This window comes from Heliangelus exortis, chromosome 8, assembly GCF_036169615.1.
Source record: "Heliangelus exortis chromosome 8, bHelExo1.hap1, whole genome shotgun sequence".
Lineage (NCBI taxonomy): Eukaryota > Metazoa > Chordata > Aves > Apodiformes > Trochilidae > Heliangelus > Heliangelus exortis.
This window is the reverse complement of record NC_092429.1, coordinates 27,356,430-27,372,952: the sequence shown is the minus strand read 5'-3', so window position 1 is coordinate 27,372,952 and position 16,523 is coordinate 27,356,430. Positions and strand designations below refer to the sequence as shown.

The 16,523-nt window shown below is 41.7% G+C and overlaps 1 protein-coding gene across 5 annotated transcripts in view; it reads right to left on the bottom strand.

Annotated features, from left to right (window-relative positions):
- SMG7 (SMG7 nonsense mediated mRNA decay factor) overlaps positions 1-16,523 on the bottom strand; it is a 53,870-nt gene that overhangs the window by 31,060 nt on the left and 6,287 nt on the right. For 3 of the 5 annotated variants that reach the window (XM_071751211.1, XM_071751215.1, XM_071751213.1), the window contains exon 2: positions 583-614. In XM_071751211.1, coding sequence (XP_071607312.1) covers positions 583-614 — 32 coding nt within the window. Of the gene's footprint in view, positions 1-582; positions 615-5,219; positions 5,322-16,523 lie in introns of all 5 variants that reach the window. The other 2 variants (XM_071751214.1, XM_071751216.1) reach the window with 1 other exon arrangement.

Here is a 16,523-nt window from a genome sequence, read left to right as displayed (position 1 = left end):
GGTCAGACCTGCTACATGTACCATAGAAATGTGGTAAGCATGGCTGAGCTTGGGTTCATTACCCAAGCTGCTTGCACTGTGTGGCTGAGACATTAATACAAACCATTTCCCTTTGCCATAAATCCATAGCTTAAAAGAGCTTTTAGCATTTCAAAGCATATATGGGCTGCACTTCCATAGCACATGAGGTAGAATTCAGATCAACATGAGCATCACCCCATTTCTCAAACCTTGCTAAACCCAAGTACAGCACTTCCTGTGGTAGTTTGGACAGGATTCTCTGGGAAAGGTGTAGGGGTGTTACTTCCATCTGCAAATACTTTAAAACACCCAAATTCTAACTTTAGAAAAAGTGTTTCCTGTATTTTATATCTATATATCTATATCTATATACATATTAGGTACAGGGAAGAGGGACAACTTGTTTAAATGCTATTTGTTTATATGCAGAGGACAAACCTTAACATCACACACTTTCCAGAGAATTCTTAGGAACAATAAGCATAGAGAACACACAACAGGAAAGCAAAAATAGGAATCAAGTATTAACAACTGGATCACCTGTATAATAAAGGAAATTACCTGTCATGTCAGCCTTCAGAACTTCTGCCTGCCTGTAAGAAAACAATAAAATAATAAATTAGAAACATACAATCCAAATTCAATTGAAATAATTGAATTATGCATTCATGACCAGTGAGAAGAAGTAGGGCCAGGTCTGTGGAGGCTGCCTACAACTTACATGCAGTACAGATTTGTAGGATTTCCTCCGAGTCATCCCTAACAGAAAGCAACTCTTCACTTCTCCCTGCTCAGCTTAAAAGTCTCTTTCAGAAAAAATACAAACCCACTGTATTTTAGGTTTACACGGCAGTTGTGTCCTGCCAACATCAGTCATACTTGCTTACCTGTAACTAAGAACCTGGTATGAACCTTAAGCTGCCACATGTGAAATGTGGTAGCCAACAGTGAGCAAAACACATACCCCCACAGGTGCCTGTTAGCACATTACTACAGCCCTCCCACCCCTGCATGCTCCACTTGCTTTCCTTAGGGAGAGGTGAGAAAAAGACTGTGGTTTCCCCAGTTCCTTCTTCTTTGAATTACCCTTCCCTAATGTCATGGTTTGATCAGGTTTTCAAGAAGAAAAAGCACCACATACAGCAAAAATTCCAACTACAGGTGACTCCTTTGCTGAACATCCTCCAAGAGGAACGGAGGAGGAGAGGAACACCAGGTTTACTCAATAAATAAATCCTAATGAATGGCCATCAGGAGATGGATGATGCAGTGGCTGCCTTGGAGATGTTATGGTTGAACACTGTGTCCTGCTACATAAAAGTGACACAGAACTAACACAGGACAGGCAGGAGAACTCCAGGTCACCTCCTGTGGATGGGTTTCAGTGAAACATGAACCTTTTGCTATGGCTCAGAAGTTCACATAGATTTGCAAAGACTACAAGATTTCCATATTGGATGTGGAATCCTCCTAAAATACACTATACCTACTTCCTCCCTTTGCTAAAAAAAAAAAAGAAACAACCAAAAAAACCAAAAAACACAAAACCATCGATAACCTTGATGGAAGCCAGAAGAAAGCACCCCCTTCTCCCTAAAAAGGCTTCAGAAACAAGCAGAATCTCTCTCTTGGCAATGTCAACTTGTGATGACTGTAGAGATAATTTTTCAGGTTGTTCTGGGTTCTACCTACTGGCCACAAACTACGTGGAAGGTTTTGAGATCTAAGGTATCAGAATAGTGCAAATGCTTCACTAGCAACATTTTCTCCATCTCTGGAGGTTTTTAAGAAGAGACTTTAAGAGGTTTTTAAGAAGAGACTGATGTGGCACTCAGTGCCATGGCCTGGTAACCAGGGTGGGAGTGGATCTTGATTGGACTTGATTCTCTCAGAGCTCCATTCCAACCTGACTGATTCTGTGATTTTATGTATTTTCTTAAGTCCTTTCACAAAATTTCTATTTATCAAACATGAGAATTTTCTGTAGCTACTCACCATAGCATGCAGAGAGCACCATGATGCTCCAAGGGCTTTTAGTTAAAAATATCTTAGCTGGTACCAGAAGTAAATCTGTATGTTCTTCACCTGCTTCACAAATTTAATCTATTTAACATATCTTCTAGTATAGGTATTCTTTTCTACAAATAGGTATTCTTTCTTCTAAGGTATTAAGACAGTTTTTCAACTCTTAATAACAAGGTAGAGTGCAAGAGATGAAGTATCATAGACAAGTGAGGCAAAAAGATATTGTGGCATGAGAAAGCTGAAAGCCCAAGAAACATTCCTGTCTCATGCCCAGGGAGGGAAGGAAAGGAGGATGGGTCAGAGCACATCTTTTCCCCCCCAGAGCTCAGAAGAGCTGAGAGACAACAATCTCACCTGCATGCTGTGCCCTGAGAGCCTCTGGGAAGCTGCCCTGCAAGTCCAGTCAAGCATCAAGCTGAGCCAATTCAGCCAGGCTCTGACTTAGCATCTGCTTTCCTCTTGCCAGGCCACTGCTCTGCAGAAAAAGCTGACTCTCCACTGCAGGAATCTCTCTTTCCTGAATGCCCAGCCAAGTTAATCCAGTTTGAGTCACACTTAAACACCTGCTGGTTGTGCAAACTTCTTCTTTGAGCTGAGAAGACAATCTGGGTTGCCAAAGTCATGAACCCTACTGGGAGGCTCAGCTCGAGTGGGACATGGAGAAAACACAAAGCCCAAAATTCTCCTGCAGGCCTTTCAAAGCCAAGAACTGTTTCTTGTGTAGAACTACATTCCATTGGGTTAAGTACTAATCTTCAAGGGGGGAAATACAAATAACACTATGATAAAGGCTTTCTTTTCACAAAGTTTTGAGCAGTCTGGAGAATTCAGGTGAACCCCTGCCTCAGTGCAGCTGCTGAGAGATGCTCTGTAAATGCATAGCCCTAAGAATATGTCTGGACCTGAGATTTTATCTGAAATGTTATTTTTTAGAATGCCTTTTTTAGAAGACAATGCCCACAGGTTTACAGAACAGCCTTTAGAGCCAATCTCTTTCCTAGCTATAAAGCAAATGGCCTTTAATATTTTATAGGCTTGCAACAAGCTACACTGAAGGGATTATCACTATAATATTTAATAAAATGTATAGACAATTTTCAATACTTCCTAGAGGCCAAAAGAATTCATAAAATAGGTCTAACATTAGCGTGCTGTGTTCCTCATTTCCACCTAAATCCAACTTTCATTTAAAATAACTACCTACTGCAGCTAAGAAAGGATAAGAGGGTAGCACCAAACTTGTAAGGCATCAGTGGCAAAATACTAGAAGACACACTGCCTGTTCCTTGAGGAGGCTTCACTGGAGCCTTTGCTGGTGCTCAGAGTGGGCACAAAGTGGGGTTCACTGATGTTTCTGACAGTGCAAATGCTTCCTCATACTGGCAAACATCTTGACCTCACCTTTCGCCCATGGATTTCCTTACCCTGCCTCATATTGAACTGGCATTAGAACGACTCATTCTGGCCTGAAAAAATAGTCTGACAGCCAACTTGGTGCAACTTTCTTCCACATTTTATCATCTCCAGAATATTCTCAAGTGCCTCCTTTCACAGCTGGACTCAGCAGTTCAGTCTTTAAGTCAAGGTTCCCCAAGTTTATTGGTCCAAAGCAAAAGAAGCACAAATCATACTTCATCATGCATCACCATTAGATGATACATGATCTTGATATATCATGATAGCTTCTCTCTATTATTTTCTAACTAAATATAAATTCAGTCCCATGCTTTAGTCAAACTTGAAACTCAAACACAAAAGCCTTCCACTCAATTCAGTACAACAGTTTGGCATATAAAGGATTTTTTTACTCTATTCAAATAGAGTAAATAGAGTATTCAAATAGAGTATTCAAATTTTTACTCTATTCAAAAGCTTCACTACTGTAAAACACAGTAGTCAGGTCTTCCTCTTGAAATTCTGAAGGAATAATAAATTAAAATTTAAGTACCTACAGATGGCAAAGAAAACTTTTCTTCTCTTAAAAATCTGCAGTATATAAAGTCCTGGTTTGCTGTAACTCAGAGGAACTTGGACACCTGGCAGAAACCACTGGATTTAGCAAAGGAAGAGAAGACAGGAACATTTTGTTTTTCCATTTTCAAGTTTTTGCCCTTCCCGGTCAATTAAGTTTTCCCTAAGCATTAAAAGAAAACAAGTTGCTTCCCTTAAGATGGTAAACACTAAGGAAAGGAAACCCCACAAATACAGGGCTCTCTCTCCCATGCACATTTTCAGGTGCTCAAACCATCATGTTGAGAGGCTGAAAAGCAGACTGAAAGATCATAGTCCCACTTACACTTCTGGCAAGTTTGCTTAATTTGCTTGAAAAATCCTACAAGAAAAGTTCAGCCTCCCTGGTTAACTATCCTATTGCTCAGTGACAGTCCAGAAGTTTTCTACGCTGGTGAGGCCACAGCTTGAGTCCTGCGTCCAGTTCTGGGCCCCTCAGCTCAGGAAGGAGATTGAGGTGCTGGAGCAGGTCCAAAGGAGGCAACTGGGCTGGGGAAGGGACTGGAGCACAGATCCTATGAGGAGAGGCTGAGGGAGCTGGGGGTGTTGAGGCTGGAGAAGAGGAGGCTCAGGGGAGACCTCATCATTCTCTACAACTCCCTGAAAGGAGGTTGGAGCCAGGGGGGGGTTGGGCTCTTTTCCCAGGCAACTCTCAGCAAGACAAGAGGGCACAAGAGGTCTCAAGTTGTGCCAGGGGAGGTTTAGGTTGGACATTAGAAAGAATTTCTTTAGGGAGAGGGTGATCAGCCATTGGAATGGGCTGCCCAGGGAAGGGGTGGATTCTCCATCCCTGGAGATATTTCAAAAGAGCCTGGATGTGGCACTCAGTGCCATGGGCTGGGAACCACGGGGGGAGTGGATCAAGGGTTGGACTTGATGATCTCTGAGGTCCCTTCCAACCCAGCCAGTTCTATGATTCTCCAATGCTAACCTATTGCAAAACAAGTCCCTCCTGCAGCATACCCTGCTGCCATGCAGAGCTCCTGGTCACCACTTTTGTCTAAAAAACCACTTGGAAAAGGCTTAAATCTGTACTTGGAACCATTAGCTCTCCCTTCCAGAATAAAATGTGAACCTTGACAATTTAAGTTTTCTAATCCTCTCATTGCCACTTGACTTTGAACTCCATTCATGGATCAACTAAACAAATGGATCTAACTTACCCTCACAGCAGCTCATCTCTGTTTCAAATATATTCTTTGGTCCCGTTACAATCCCAACGCACACAATCCCAACCTCTCAGTTCTGCATGCACCACGCTGCAGCTGTAAGAGGGCACAGTTTGGCAAACAAGCTTCATCATCAAGCACAGAAAAACAAATCAAATCAAGGCCAAATTTTCAAAAAAAAAAAAAAAAAAAAAAGGCAGGCTGGTGGCACTCAGCTTCCATCCACTCTTTTCTGCAAGTCCAGCGGGTCAAAAATCAAGCAGCACTTAGACCACACGTCTTTCATTTACCCACCCAGGCATCATCTGCAATGGAATAACAAAAAAAAACCAAAACCAACCAAACCCAAAAAAACCAAAACCAAACAAATCTCTGAACACAGTTTGCTCCCCACCATGCCTAGAGGGGAACTCCACTCAGTTTTCCCCCCAGAAGCTCTGAAGCATCAGTAGCTGAAAGAGTTTCCTTATCAAATCTCCTCTAATGAAAAATGTCCTGATAAAGAATTGAGGTTTTTCAGTAGTAAAATGGGTAATGAGTCCAGGCAGCTGGGCTTATAAAAGCAATCACAATCCAATTGCTTGTTCTGTGAATACCCTACAAACTAAAAACCATATTAAATGGTCAGGGTACTTGGACTCCAAGCAGGAATTATTGTTCCTGCACTTCTCTTCTCTGGAGATAGATGCAGAAATTGTACCTCAACAAAAAGTGCCCACAACCTACTGAGCCTTATCAGGAGGTGACATCCAAAGGCTCATCTAGGGCACTGCCAGGAAGGTTTCCTTCTTCTGCAAGAGAATAAGAAAATATAGAATATATAGAGAATAAAAGTAGGAAATCCCTGATTTTAGGTAATTTTTCTATGCTAGCATATCAAAAAAGTCAAATACACTTAATACGCCTAAAATTATTATTTTTTTAATCACTCAAAGGCATGGCAAGACTCACCCCCAGCAACACTCAACAACTATTATTTTACACTTTCCTCAAAATACTAGTTAGCTTCAACAACAAGAAAAAATTATAATGCCTTGATACCTCAATTGGGATTTTTTTTTTTTAATTTAAGTGTACACATGCTGATTCAGGGCAGTGGAAAGCAGCAGTAAACACTGCCAGCACAGGCACTGCACAGCAGTTTTAGGGGAGAGATGGGTTGCTCAGAAGCCACTGAAGACTGTACAGAAGACAACAGTCACATCTGGAGCTCAGCACTGAGCAAAAATTACTGTCTGATTTATAATTTTATAGGAAATAAGCATTCTTCCTTCCATTCCTAAGAATAAGCACTGGTGTGCTGAAATATTAAGATTTATTAGCAGTTTCTAGAGACTCACTTGGCAGCTATCCTTTGCAGCTGGCATGCTTAGGATTCTGGAGGTACAGAAATACCTTCAGGATTCTGAAAGGTACAGAAATAACTGATTTCTCTAAACTGTTTTGTAGGCAGTAACTATCTCCAACTATCACCTGTCAAAGGGAAATATTCTTAGGATTGTGCACAAACCTAGATTTTAATGCCTGAGTAACAGTAGCAGGGATCTTGTGGATAAACTTCATCATTGGTATATTCCTTCACCTATAAACTGAATATCACCTGAACAGAAGCAGCTTCACTTAACAGCCTGAACACCTTTTCCTGACTGGGTAACTGGGCAAACTGGTCAATGTCCCTCTGGATGGCATCCTTTCCCTCCAGCCTGTCAGCCACACCACACACTTTGGGGTTGGCAGCACTGAGGGTGCCCTCAGTTCCACTCTGTGTCTCCAACAAGGAGGGAAAACAGCACTGATCCCAGCAGACTCCTGAGGAATGCCATTTGTCACCATTCTCCATCTGGACATCAAGACAGTGACCACTGCTCTCTGAGACCATTCAGCCAATTCCTTACTCACCAAGTGATCTATACATTGAATCCATATTGTTCTAGTCTAGATACCAGAACATCCTATGGGACAGTGGAACTGCTTTGCACAAGCTCAGGTAGACGGTCTCAATCTCCCTTTGTCCACTGACAGAGAAAATCCAGTGTAAAAGGCCACCACACGTGTCAGGCAGGATTTGCCCTTAGTGAAACCATTTTGACTTCAAATTGACTTTGTCATCAACCACCTCTTTGTTTTCAAGAAGCCTCAGGACAGCCTTCACAACCCTCCAAGGAATAACACCTTCAACAGTACCACCTTAGAGTCAGTTTTGTGTGTTAATTAGTTTAAAAGCTTCTTACTTGTGTTACAGGCAGCTGAAAACAGGGTACAGCTAATTTCTTTGAGCAGTGGCTTTACCAGATTACAGCTGTAGATCAAAGCCATGCAAACAATTTGGCACCAGTGTAACTACAAATAAAAACCATACCTCTGGAAGCATAAAGAAGAACATCCACCACCTGAATCCAAACCCTCTACAGGGAATCATGCTCTACTGCCTTCTTGCTCCCACCTCAGATGAGAGGGATGGTGAGAAATGGGATTATTTTTAAAATCCCATCTTACCCCTTTTTACTAGTCCAGGCTCTATCACAAGCAATAGTCATCACAATAATCAACCTTGAAAAGCAACCACCAAAACCAACTCTGTCCAATTTGATCAGAACTGACAATCCTCTGTTAGAGTAAAATTTTCCTCCCAGTCAGCTTCATTCAAACTTACTTTCCCCCCCAGTTTCATGGAAGTCAGTTCCCTTGTCTCAAGATTTGAAAAAGCTGTGCCCGACTGGTAAAACCTCCCCTGAAGGAAGTTTCTATGTGCTTACTTTCCTGATTTTTAGTCTACAGGGCAGGAATTACAAGTCTTCAACCCTGCTAATGTTTCCAGAGTTCTAGAAACCCTGCTAAGGTTTCCAGAGTTCAGCTGTCTCTACTTTGGATCTCCTCAAAGCCCAGAGCTCACAACAAGAACAGGAGCAAGTCTGAGCCTTGTCAGAAAAGCAGAGCTGCAGATGAGAGTTAAATACCTGAGATACAGGATGTGGTCTGCAGGCATTTAGGACCAGCAGTATTCCTGTGTCTGTCCCATGGAGTTCTAAAATTTAAGCCAGGAGAGTAACCTGCAAACTAAACACTCAATTTTCTATATTTCTATTTTTCAATACAAACAAAAATAGCTTGGAGTAAATGTACAGTATTAAGACCAGCTCAAGACACATCAGCTGAATTCTCCAGTCACTCATTTGTAAAGATGTTTTTAGAATACTGACTATGCTGTTCTTTAACTTTACATCTTCACCTACTACTCACCTGGATTTTACTGGATCCATAAGGGAGAAAACTACTCTCTGAATGGATGTTTGCTCATGAAAGAAAGTACAGGAGCTCCAGTACCCTTTACTTTCTTTACACACCAGGAGCTGAGAGCAGAGCTCTGCAGGTAACCATGATAATACAGAAAAGAGCAAATTTTGAAAGGATTAAAACCCATCTTGTGCCTATAAAAAAGGCACACTAAGGAAAGAACAGATACTTAATACGTGTGGCACTTCAAGACATGGATATTTTTGCATATTTTAAGCAACACCTTAGGAAATAGTCAACAAATTAATGCATTTATGGAATACTCTTTTCTTATCAGCATCCATACAGTAACACATTCACTGCATTGGCTGACAACTCGTCAGCTTCGCAGATTATCTGAGAACAAATCAAAGCCAAAAGGTTTAAGACAGGGTCCTTAATCTTCATACTCCCCATTGGACAAGCCAGTTTTTCAATCTTAAATGTGTGATGGCACAAAAGTTTCTTGCAATCCACTTGAGCATTGACACCCCACTGCCTGAAAAAGATACAGATCTCAGAGAGAAAAATCATAAATCTCTACTCACACACTATTCCTAATGAGGGATCTTTGATTATTATTAGTTCTTATGACTACAGTGCTAAGTGTGATGCCAAAGGTTTGCACCTAATCTACCAGAATTCCCACAGCAATTCCCACGGTGTCTTGAGACTGAGCAAGGAAAAGCAACAGAATGACTTCCTCAACAAAAACCACAAGCAAAACAAAAAAAGCCCCCAGCAAATTATGCCCTTGTATGACAGTGCATAGAATATCAGGTTTCAGTTGTGATAAACACATAGTAACACCAGTGCTCATTTGTCAGAGCACAGATCCTGACCTGGTAAAATCTGTCCTTGTGTTACAGGCTGGAAACTGCAGAAAATCCGTATTAAAATAAGTCAACGTGTCCTGGTTTGAGACAGGATAGAATTAATTTTATTTCTTGCAATTTTACTTCCAGCTAAGTTTCTTCTAAGTAGCTGCAACCTGCATGTTTCACAGCCACTGTCTGCTGCTGGGACTGGTAACACAATATTTATAGTTATAGCTTGAGAATGGTCCTGCAGAACCAAGGCTACTGCTCAGTCCTGAAAAACATTTTTTTGCTCTGGAAAGAGAAAAGGAGTAAAGAGGTCACACCTCCAACCCTGCTTTAGGGAGGAGTGGAGCTCACACATGACCAGAACTCACCAAATGGAGGATTCCATTCCATGTGCGTCATATTTAGGACAAATTTGAGGGATCACAAGGGTCAAGTTATTTGTCAGTGGCAGGCAGCCTGGGAGGATTCTGTTTATCTGCCTTTAATCCATGCCCTCCTGAATCCATGTGTTCCTGCACCCAGCTCCTGTCTGCCACTGGCTCCATGAGCCCAGACTGGGACTTTTTCACAGTGATGATGTAAGGACATCTTGCTTATATTTGTAGATATTTAATAATTTTCTTTTTCATCCTTGCTGTTTCATGCAAGTTCTGTAGTTTAGTTTCCAACCTGTAAATCTCTCTCCCTTTTTCTCTCTCCTTTCTCTAAGAGGGAGGGGGGATTATAAAGAGCATCCATCATTTGTTTTAATTGCTGGCCCAGCATTAAACCCTCACATAACATTATTCAACTTCTTTTTCATTACAAAAAACATGTCTAGAATTATGAACAATGTGGAAATAGGAGCATTGAGCTCAGCTGTGGATGGATATCACCACATCAGTTTTGGAAAGTTTTTCTATTTCAGTCAGCCTTGCAGAAGCCAGATCAGCTGAAAACAGGGAGCAGATGCCAACCCTCCTCAGACATAGTACAATTTCTCCTAGGAAAACACAGAGTATTCAGCTCAAAGCCAGGCAATTACAAAGCTAATTTAGTGCCATGATCTTGCACAACAGAGGAAATCTGTCCTCTCACCTGGCTGGGGAGCTGGGGCACAGAGTGCCTGCAGCCAGGAGCTAGATACAAAGGTGACATTTTCCCCTGGCAAGTCCCCTCCCCACCTGGTGTGAAGAGAGCAGTATTTCCAATGCTCTATAGCTCCAGCAGTTTTTTGGTGCCTCTAACCTCCACCAGTAGCTCTGGATAAGAAAAACCTTGCTGCTTTTTCTTTGGATCCCCTTCCTTTAAATCCCCAGCTCCAAAATTACCCCTGATCCTTATGCTCAGTAATGCCAAGAATGATTCATGTCTGCAAAGGAGGAAACTGCCACAAAAGAGGTGTCACTCAGTGGGAATTCAGGATTCTGTCTTCCTTGCTAAGCAACAGATGGAGAAAGAGCAAATACATGAGATGGCATCACCAGAGGTGGCAAAACTAAAAAGTGTGAGTGTCCTCTTCCTCTGTGCTTGTAGTAAGCTAATTATGATTGATGGGGCAGTGTTCAGCATTTTGAACATGTGTTCTTCAAGCACTAATACCAAGATGCCCAGATAGTCAAGACCTTAAAAAAAAATCAGACCTAAAGCAAAGTTACTGGGGCAACTGGGCTGGTGAAGGGACTGGAGCACAGATCCTATGAGGAGAGGCTGAGGGAGCTGGGGGTGTTGAGGCTGGAGAAGAGGAGGCTCAGGGGAGACCTCATCACTCTCTCCAACTCCCTGAAAGGAGGTTGGAGCCGGGGGGGGGGGTTGGGCTCTTTTCCCAGGCAACTCTCAGCAAGACAAGAGGGCACAAGAGGTCTCAAGTTGTGCCAGGGGAGGGTTAGGTTGGACATTAGAAAGAATTTCTTTAGGGAGAGGGTGATCAGACATTGGAATGGGCTGCCCAGGGAAGGGGTGGATTCTCCATCCCTGGAGATATTTCCAAAGAGCCTGGATGTGGCACTCAGTGCCATGGGCTGGGAACTGCAGTGGGAGTGGATCAAGGGTTGGACTTGATGATCTCTGAGGTCCCTTCTAACCCAGCCAATTCTAGGATTTTATGATACTGATATTTAAATGGTTTGTTGCAGTCACCAAATTCTTGCAAGAAGCTGTTTTTTGCCCAGCCCCACTGATTTTCTAAGCCCAACTGTGTAAGCATCACACAAAACACATATTTGTGCACTAATGTGGCAAATCCAGAAGTCTTAAAATAGTTTTTCATAACTGAGACTTTTTGGTGTGAAAGGACACTGCACAGTTTAAACAAGCTATGACAAATAGCACCTCAGACTCCATCTGAACATGATCCTAGCTGCAAGCTACATCTTGGAAATTATTTCCAATTTTCCATCTTGAAATTAAATGCAATGCACATTCTGAAAGCACAACAATGGCACGAAAGCTGCACAACAGTCAGGGAGAATTATATTGTCCATTTAAGATAATTAAATGCTACTCAGTGCATCATTGCCAAAAATTTACAGGAGTCTCATCAGCTGCTCCCCATTCTCTATCAGAAACACAGAGGCAGTGCTTACTTTTCAACTAGAGAATATCTGAAGAATTATTTTGCAAAAAAAAGCATGGGAATAAGAAAGAGTAAGAGATGGGATCCACTACCCCCCCACATTTAATGCACCTCTATCTGAGACTGTGATTTCTCACTAAAACAAACAAAAAAAAGGTGTAATTAAATTCTCACCTCAAACCACTCAATCAGCAATATTTACTACATGTTTCAGGAAAAGCAGAAGCATGACAAAGTACCAAGAAAACCTGCTTGAGCTGTGTGAAGCTGTGGAATGGAGAGTTTCTTACAGAACCTCAAATTTGACTTCTGGTTTACTGACACAACTCTCCTGTTGTTGGTTTTCTTCCTCTTGGTTTTCCTCACTTGAGGAGTGGCTTATCTTGATGGGATGGCTCCCACTGCAATACCTGAGAGTCCAGAAACATCCTGGAAAGCTACTCTCTGGTTCAGGTGAAGGAAAAATCTCTAACAGATCCAACCTGCTTAGCAAATTTTATTAGCTCAGCATGGATACAACACAAAAGGAACTAACCCTGTTGAGGAAGGATGCAGCTTGGAGCTTTTGAGCCCTGTTGAACACAAGTTCCAAGAAAACTCCATCCTGGCTGAAGCTGTGCAGCTCACTTAGCTGCATCCAACTGATCTCTGCAGCTCTGCTCTCAAACAGGTCCAAACTACTTCTTCTGAATGAAACTGCTGCAGCCATCACCCTGCAGAGTGCTCCCAGGAACTGCCTGTTAAACAGTAACTTACCTTTCCTGTTTTCAAAACTAATTAATTGGTTAGGAGCAAGCATCTGAGCAAATCTGTAACTTCCAAGGTTAATCCTCCTGTGGGGGGATTAAGCATTTCTATGAAAATAATTTTATTTCAAATGTAAAGCTTAACACCTTACCTGCAGAAATAAAAAGGTCTTGAAGCTCACACAATGTTCTGCCAGCTACAAATCAGTACCTGCTTTAGGAATCATGCATGGAAACATTCTTGGATTTAGTAGATTTTTCCTGGATATGAACTCTACAGAAAACTAAAATCTGAATGCAGGTTTCTTTGCAGTGTGCAGTCCCCTGTCCAACAGTCAGATGTTTGTTACATTCATTTTACTCTGCAATGGCTCCACAGCAATGGGCTAACACATCCAGCCTGGGCACCAAATCCTAAGGCTGGAAAGACCCCAAAAAGCTACACAGCCCATTCCCTTACACTGCTGTTATTCCTGACAACATCTGCACTGCTTGTTTTTGAAGTCCTCCAGGGGCAAACACCTCCAAAGCAGGTAAGTCCCAGCCAGCACAGCTTATCCAAGCTAAGCCATTTCCCCATGGCACTACACCTTGACTTAAAGGGTAATGATAAACCTTGAAATCACCCACTCTGGCTCCTGCCTCCCCCCAAATCCTTCAGCAAACACCAAGACCCTTGCTCAACCCACTGCTACCTTTGCACAGTGGTGGAGGAGCTGGTGGTGTCCTCACTGGTTAGATGGAGAAAACATTTTGTGACCCTTTGCTGCAAGAAGGGATGGTGCTGGGAAAAGGTTCAGCACGTGACTACAAAATAAATTGCCAGTTATTAACTCATCTCTCAGGTTGCACAAACCAATTCAGCCCTGGCATTTCACTTCACAAGCACAATAATTCTGACCTTGTCATCAAGTGTTCTGTATTGTACACCAGTGTATCCAGAGCATTTTACTGGCACTGGATTTCAGCCTCCAAAAGCAAAGCATGGGCAACAGGCAAATCATGCTACTCTGACCCCAAAATCTGAAATCCATATGTTCAAGAGCACTTTCAACCATACAAATACAATTTCCTGAGGCTGAGTTCTTAGAGGCCCAAAAAATGTTCAGGTCTTTCTGATCTGCCACATTTTTGGGCCACATTTCTTAACACTCCAGCATAGTAGTTTCTGGTTTTGTAGTCAAAGCATTATTTCAGGAATAGAATCAGTTACACATGATACAAAATACATTTTTAACCATCCTTAAAAGCAGAATTTTACCTGATTCTGAAAGAGCATCCCCAAATTCTGACTCCATAACAATGTTCCAGGTGGACACATCACTTTTTTTAGCATTCACTTCTGCCTCATCATCTATGATGGAAGCTACCAAACTACTACATAGCTGCACAAGCAGCATCAGCACAGGCACCTGACATCTTCACTAGAAAGGCACCAGAAATATTTCCTGTATAGCCTCAAGTCTTTGATATCAAGACCAGAATACAAGTACTTAAGCTGAACTGTACACCTGGCAAGAGCCACAACCCCCTACAGAGTCTTTGCCCCATGTGCCATAATTCCTACAGCTTACACTGAAACTAAATAAATCTCTAGAATGAAACAGTAGTTAAGTAATAGTTAAAGAAATAGTTCAATAAAATTGGGTGGGGAAACTGCCAGAAATTCACAGCCTAGCATATGCTATGTGACAGGCTTCTAAATTAAGGCATCCTGTATTAATTCAAATGAATGTTGACAGTGCATGTTACACAGTTAATCACTTCTTTTCTAGTTAAAAATTTCATGAGTATGTTCAACTTTGTGCATTTCATGGTATTAAGACACTCATCTTCAAGATTTTTTTTATTCCAAGTTTATTCTTCATCTTTTAATAACTTATAATCCATCCAGAAAAGTAGCCTTAAATCTCATCTTTTTTTTGCCACACTGAAATAACATTTCCTCTGTTTTACTAGGAACTGCTGGCTGCTTAAGCTCTAAAGCCACTACAGTTTTGACATTCTTTCATATTTTATATTTTCAGGTTCTTCTTTAACATGAAAAAACATGTCTTTAGTCCCTGGGACTCTATTCTTAGTGCCATTCCCAAAAAACAGCCCCACAAGGAGACTTGTTTTCAGGGAATATCTAGATCAAGCCTCCATGTTTTGTCACTACATTGCCCTTCACAAGTATTCACACCACTCCAAGACAGACAACTTGCATCTATCCAACAGGAAAAAGTCTTGTTCCATCCTTCTTTCTACCCCTCTTCACAGGTGGAGATCATCAGCATTTCTAGTCTGGAAAGACAACCCCAGAGAGTCCTCTGAATGCCTCATGTTACCTCAAATAAAGAATCTGAATGCCCAAAGGTGCCCAACCCCTTACTGACTGCAGGAGGAACTGAAGCTGGAGGCTGTCAAAGGTTCCCTGCTGGCTACAGGAAACCCTGGATTAAAAAAAAAAAAAATTATCACAGAGTTGCAGCTGTTTGACACATAGCAATATCCATGTGCTCTCTTTACATCACTGGGAGACTGAAACAGGAAATGGCAAAGCAAATACCAGGAGACTTTCATTGCAACAGAAAATAGAGTAGCAGAATTTATAAGATTATTGGAAAAGGAAAAAAAAAAAAAAGGTCTTCCCAACAGATTTATTAAAAATTAATTTCTTTCTATTCCTGTAAGAGAAAATAACACAGACTACTGGAGAGTTTAGAACTGCATCCAAATAAACTGCCCTTGTCTGTAGCCTGGTCAAAGAAGAACAGCTATCAAGGCACCAAGAAACACAAAAGTCCTGAATAGAGACCCTTCATACCCAAAAGGTCTGCTTTACTGCACACAAACAGTCTTCTCTCTGCCTAAGGTCCTGTAAAGCTATGTAAGAAATTTTCCTTACATTCATTTGGCAGAGTCAATCCTAAGGTTTCACTGGAAATACTTTCAGAATTAATCTGTCCTTTCCTGAGACCTACAGAACAGCTCTGAGATAATTCAGCCATGTGACAAGTGGAGCCCACAGACTCAAAGCAGACAATGCTTCAGAGGATGAGGGGAAAAAAAATGTTGACAGATATCAGTATTAGATGAAGCAGAAAACTCTTGAGCAGAGCTGAGCACTAGAGGATACTTTCAACACCACAGACAATGAAATTTAAGTATGAGAAACAGGCTGCTGGTGTGCTAGAGAAATCATTCCAGAAAAAATAGCATTTCTTTTCCCTAAAGGTAGAAGAGAAAATTAGCTCTAGCAGGACTCCCAAGTACCTCAAGGGTATCTCTGATTTGAGTCCCATCATTGACATTCAGTCTGCCCCACACAGCTGTGTAACAATCCCAAGGGACTCCCTCAGCCTTCTGGTTCCTTGTGGTAACCCCTGGAGAGCAGAAGCCCTTGTGAGTAATCTGAGAAAAGTCCTATTGGAATACAGAAAGAGAAAACAGGCCAACTGCTATTCAAAAAGCTCTTATTCCACCCCAACTGAGAGCATTACATTGATCTGAACAGGTAGATGCTGATTTAATTCAGAGGAACCGAAAGGCACATTACCAACACACTGCCTAAGCCATTTCCTTTTTCTTTTTTTTTTTTTTTTTGGAAAGTCCCAGGTTTACTCTCAGAGGTTCTTAAATAGCAGTCAGACAGGGCTAGAAATGTGACCTCAAGACAGGCCTCAGAGCTGGATCAGAAATGAGATCCAGACCAAAACCAACCACCTGCACTTCCTTTTGGAGGAAATAGTAAGGAACTACTGCCCACAAGTCAGCTCCATCACTCCTCATGTCACTCTCCAATAAATATGAAGTTAGTCTTCTTTTCACTGCAGTTAGGAGGAGAAATCAAGTTCTGATGCCATACATACATCAGTAATATAGCACAAAAGCAGAGGACAAAAGGATGTGATTC